This window comes from Blennius ocellaris (assembly GCF_963422515.1).
Source record: "Blennius ocellaris genome assembly, chromosome: 21".
In the NCBI taxonomy this organism is placed as follows: domain Eukaryota; kingdom Metazoa; phylum Chordata; class Actinopteri; order Blenniiformes; family Blenniidae; genus Blennius; species Blennius ocellaris.
Window position 1 is genome coordinate 300001 of NC_137670.1, and position 5000 is coordinate 305000.

At 54.1% G+C, this 5000-nt stretch overlaps 2 protein-coding genes across 3 annotated transcripts in view; one reads left to right on the forward strand and one right to left on the reverse strand.

The window, feature by feature from the left end:
- Positions 1 to 2594, forward strand: part of LOC308145767 (DELTA-stichotoxin-Hcr4a-like) — a 2990-nt gene extending 396 nt beyond the window's left edge. Inside the window, exons 2-3 of the mRNA XM_080517316.1 lie at positions 1395 to 1520; positions 2057 to 2594. Coding sequence (XP_080373442.1) covers positions 1417 to 1520; positions 2057 to 2495 — 543 coding nt within the window. The 5' untranslated portion in view covers positions 1395 to 1416 and the 3' untranslated portion in view covers positions 2496 to 2594. The remainder of the gene's footprint in view (positions 1 to 1394; positions 1521 to 2056) is intronic.
- The window catches only part of LOC308145763 (endonuclease domain-containing 1 protein-like), a 26564-nt gene that overhangs the window by 17054 nt on the left and 4510 nt on the right, over positions 1 to 5000 (reverse strand). The gene's annotated exons all lie outside the window — the stretch shown is intronic.

A 5000-nucleotide genomic window follows, 5' to 3' on the forward strand; every position in this document is an offset into this window, starting at 1 on the left:
TAGACGTACCTCTGTCAAATCTAGACGTACCTCTGTCAAATCTAGACGTACCTCTGGCAGCTCTAGACGTACCTCTGGCAGGTCCAGACGTACCTCTGGCAGATCTAGACGTACCTCTGGCAGAACTAGACGTACCTCTGTCAAATCTAGACGTACCTCTGGCAGATCTAGACGTACCTCTGGCAGGTCCAAACGTACCTCTGGCAGCTCTAGACGTACCTCTGGCAGATCCAGACGTACCTCTGGCAGAACTAGACGTACCTCTGTCAAATCTAGACGTACCTCTGTCAAATCTAGACGTACCTCTGGCAGCTCTAGACGTACCTCTGGCAGGTCCAGACGTACCTCTGGCAGATCTAGACGTACCTCTGGCAGAACTAGACGTACCTCTGTCAAATCTAGACGTACCTCTGGCAGATCTAGACGTACCTCTGGCAGGTCCAAACGTACCTCTGGCAGCTCTAGACGTACCTCTGGCAGATCTAGACGTACCTCTGGCAGGTCCAAACGTACCTCTGGCAGCTCTAGACGTACCTCTGGCAGAACTAGACGTACCTCTGTCAAATCTAGACGTACCTCTGTCAAATCTAGACGTACCTCTGGCAGCTCTAGACGTACCTCTGGCAGGTCCAGACGTACCTCTGGCAGATCTAGACGTACCTCTGTCAAATCTAGACGTACCTCTGTCAAATCTAGACGTACCTCTGGCAGCTCTAGACGTACCTCTGGCAGGTCCAGACGTACCTCTGGCAGATCTAGACGTACCTCTGGCAGAACTAGACGTACCTCTGTCAAATCTAGACGTACCTCTGGCAGATCTAGACGTACCTCTGGCAGGTCCAAACGTACCTCTGGCAGCTCTAGACGTACCTCTGGCAGATCCAGACGTACCTCTGGCAGAACTAGACGTACCTCTGTCAAATCTAGACGTACCTCTGTCAAATCTAGACGTACCTCTGGCAGCTCTAGACGTACCTCTGGCAGGTCCAGACGTACCTCTGGCAGATCTAGACGTACCTCTGGCAGAACTAGACGTACCTCTGTCAAATCTAGACGTACCTCTGGCAGATCTAGACGTACCTCTGGCAGGTCCAAACGTACCTCTGGCAGCTCTAGACGTACCTCTGGCAGATCTAGACGTACCTCTGGCAGGTCCAAACGTACCTCTGGCAGCTCTAGACGTACCTCTGGCAGATCCAGACGTACCTCTGGCAGATCTAGACGTATCTCTGGCAGACCTAGACATACCTCTAGCAGCTCTAGACGTACCTCTGGCAGATCCAGACGTACCTCTGGCAGATCCAGACGTACCTCTGGCAGATCTAGACATACCTCTAGCAGATCTAGACGTACCTCTGGCAGGTCTGGTCTGACGGTTTGCTCCTCTGCTCCAGAACCCCTCTACAGAGCACCAACATGTCTGAATCAGCTGAGTCTATGGTGGCCAACTTGAGCAGCAGCAGGAACCTGACCATCGAGATCTCCAACAAAACCACCAACTACTGCCTCATCGACCCCAAGTGAGTGAAGCTCCTCCGGCGCCATCAAAGCTAGTTCCTCGTGTTTATCTGGCAACAAACCTGATTCTGGTTTGAAAACTGGTGGCCATCTTGAAAACTGGTGGCCATCTTGAAAAACGGTGGCCATATTGAAAAACGGTGGCCATATTGAAAAACGGTGGCCATCTTGAAAAACGGTGGCCATATTGAAAAACGGTGGCCATATTGAAAAACGGTGGCCATATTGAAAAACGGTGGCCATATTGAAAAATGGTGGCCATCTTGAAAAACGGTGGCCATATTGAAAAACGGTGGCCATATTGAAAAATGGTGGCCATCTTGAAAAATGGTGGCCATCTTGAAAAATGGTGGCCATCTTGAAAAATGGTGGCCATCTTGAATTCTGTGGTGGCTCATGATCTTTTCAAAAAGAAGCCCTCCACAAGTCTTCAGGCCAGATGTGGTTCTCGTCTCAACATCTGGAGAATTCAGCTAAAGCAGATCTGCCGATCAGCTCCTCCTCCTAACTGTCCTCCACCTCCACCTCCTCCACCCAGGGTCTTCCTGGACAGCGGCCACTGCCACAGCCCCCCCCAGCCCACAGTGCGCCCCCTCAAGAACGAGATCTGTAACTTCACCAAGAGCAAAGGCAAGGCCGAGGGTGCGGTGGGGGTCCTATGCTACAACGTGTTCAAGAGGGGCACCAGCGGCCCCTCCGACCAGATCGCCATCATGTTCTCCGTGCCCTACGACTACAACCTCTTCCAGAACTGGCACGCCGTGGGGGTCTACGAGGTGTCCAGGGCCTGCGACCAGGACCTGTTCAAGGAGATGTACAACAACGACCAGGAGGGCTTCAAGAGGCAGGAGTCCGACGGCAACATCCTGCTGTACAGAGGCAGCAACCTGGACGTCATGGCCACCATGTCGCCGCTCGGCAGGTCCATCATGAAGGTGGAGGTCTGGGAGAAGGTCTTCAAGTCCCCCACGCTGTAAAGCCCCTCCTCACCTGCAGGGGGCGCCGCTCTGCTTCCTGTTGCTCTGTGGTGTCGGGGGAGGTTGTTCCTGTGACACAATAAACCCAGTCTGACATGACCCAGCTGTGTGTGTGTGTGTGTGTGTGTGTGTGTGTGTGTGTGTGTGTGTGTGTGTGTGTGTGTGTGTGTGTGTGTGTGTGTGTGTGTGTGTGTGTGTGTGTGTGTGTGTTTTAATGTTTCCGTGAGTCACGTCAACTTTAGAAACAAACACATTTTGATGGATGAATATATCGTCCAGGAGAACAGGTGAACCCGGGCCCTGGTCCCTGGCTGGGTGTGGTCCAGGTTCTTCAGGGCCCTGGTCCCTGGCTGGGTGTGGTCCAGGTTCTTCAGGGCCCTGGTCCCTAGGTGGGTGTGGTCCAGGTTCTTCAGGGTGCGGCTGCTCAGACCGGTGGATCCTGTTGGACCAGTCCAACGTTCAGACTGAAGCTCAGTGACTCAGAACTGCAGTCATGTGACCACAGGTGAAGACGGAGGCCCCGCCCCCTTTCAGCTGAGGACCAACCAGCAGGTCCAACCGGTTCCAGGTACTGGAACTTCACAAACTGCGTTTAACAGACGAACGTTTCAGAAAACTGAAACCGAGTGTCCAAATGAAGTACTTGTAGTACCTCTGCAGTACCAACGGGTCATACTGCAGTAATCAGGAACAATGTAGTACTGCAGTAATCAGGAACAATGTAGTACTGCAGTAATCAGGAACAATGTAGTACTGCAGTAATCAGGAACAATGAAGTACTGCAGTAATCAGGAACACTGTAGTACTGCAGTAATCAGGAACACTCAAGTACTGCAGGAAGTACTTCATGTTCACTTTAAAGGAGCAGAAAGTTACTTAGTGCAGATTTTTAACAGTTTTACAAAAGTAAAATGTCAATAAACCGTCAAGACGAGTTTTTCAGTATTTTTCAGGTGATTTAAGTCGTTTAGTGAAACAAAAACTTCAAAGTGACTTCAAAGTGACTCGTTCAGGGTTTCAACATCAAAAGTTGCTTGATGACTTTCAGAGAATCTTGTTATTTTTAACATTGAAGTTCCTTTTTATGCTCATTTGTTTATTTAATTTACTTTGAGAACGAGTTCGAGTCTCAGCAGACCTCACCTGGGTCTCACCAGACCTCACCTGGGTCCCACCACACCTCACCTGGGTCTCACCAGACCTCACCTGGGTCTCACCAGACCTCACCTGGGTCCCACCACACCTCACCTGGGTCTCACCAGACCTCACCTGGGTCCCACCAGACCTCACCTGGGTCTCACCACACCTCACCTGGGTCTCACCAGACCTCACCTGGGTCTCACCAGACCTCACCTGGGTCCCACCACACCTCACCTGGGTCTCACCAGACCTCACCTGGGTCTCACCAGACCTCACCTGGGTCCCACCACAACTCACCTGGGTCTCACCACACCTCACCTGGGTCCCTGCAGACCTCACCTGGGTCCCACCACACCTCACCTGGGTCTCACCACACCTCACCTGGGTCTCACCAGACCTCACCTGGGTCTCACCACACCTCACCTGGGTCTCACCAGACCTCACCTGGGTCCCTGCAGACCTCACCTGGGTCCCACCACACCTCACCTGGGTCTCACCACACCTCACCTGGGTCTCACCAGACCTCACCTGGGTCCCTGCAGACCTCACCTGGGTCCCACCACACCTCACCTGGGTCTCACCACACCTCACCTGGGTCTCACCAGACCTCACCTGGGTCTCACCACACCTCACCTGGGTCCCTGCAGACCTCACCTGGGTCCCACCACACCTCACCTGGGTCTCACCAGACCTCACCTGGGTCCCACCACACCTCACCTGGGTCCCACCACACCTCACCTGGGTCTCACCAGACCTCACCTGGGTCCCTGCAGACCTCACCTGGGTCCCACCACACCTCACCTGGGTCTCACCACACCTCACCTGGGTCCCACCAGACCTCACCTGGGTCTCACCAGACCTCACCTGGGTCCCTGCAGACCTCACCTGGGTCTCACCAGACCTCACCTGGGTCCCTGCAGACCTCACCTGGGTCCCACCAGACCTCACCTGGGTCCCACCACACCTCACCTGGGTCCCTGCAGACCTCACCTGGGTCCCACCACACCTCACCTGGGTCTCACCACACCTCACCTGGGTCTCACCACACCTCACCTGGGTCTCACCACACCTCACCTGGGTCCCACCACACCTCACCTGGGTCTCACCAGACCTCACCTGGGTCCCTGCAGACCTCACCTGGGTCCCACCAGACCTCACCTGGGTCCCACCACACCTCACCTGGGTCTCACCAGACCTCACCTGGGTCTCACCACACCTCACCTGGGTCTCACCAGACCTCACCTGGGTCCCACCACACCTCACCTGGGTCCCACCAGACCTCACCTGGGTCTCAGCAGCGGCACTCCTTCACTCACCATGTTTAAACCCCTTTCAAAGTAAAAGTACTGGAGTTCAAAGTGGAAC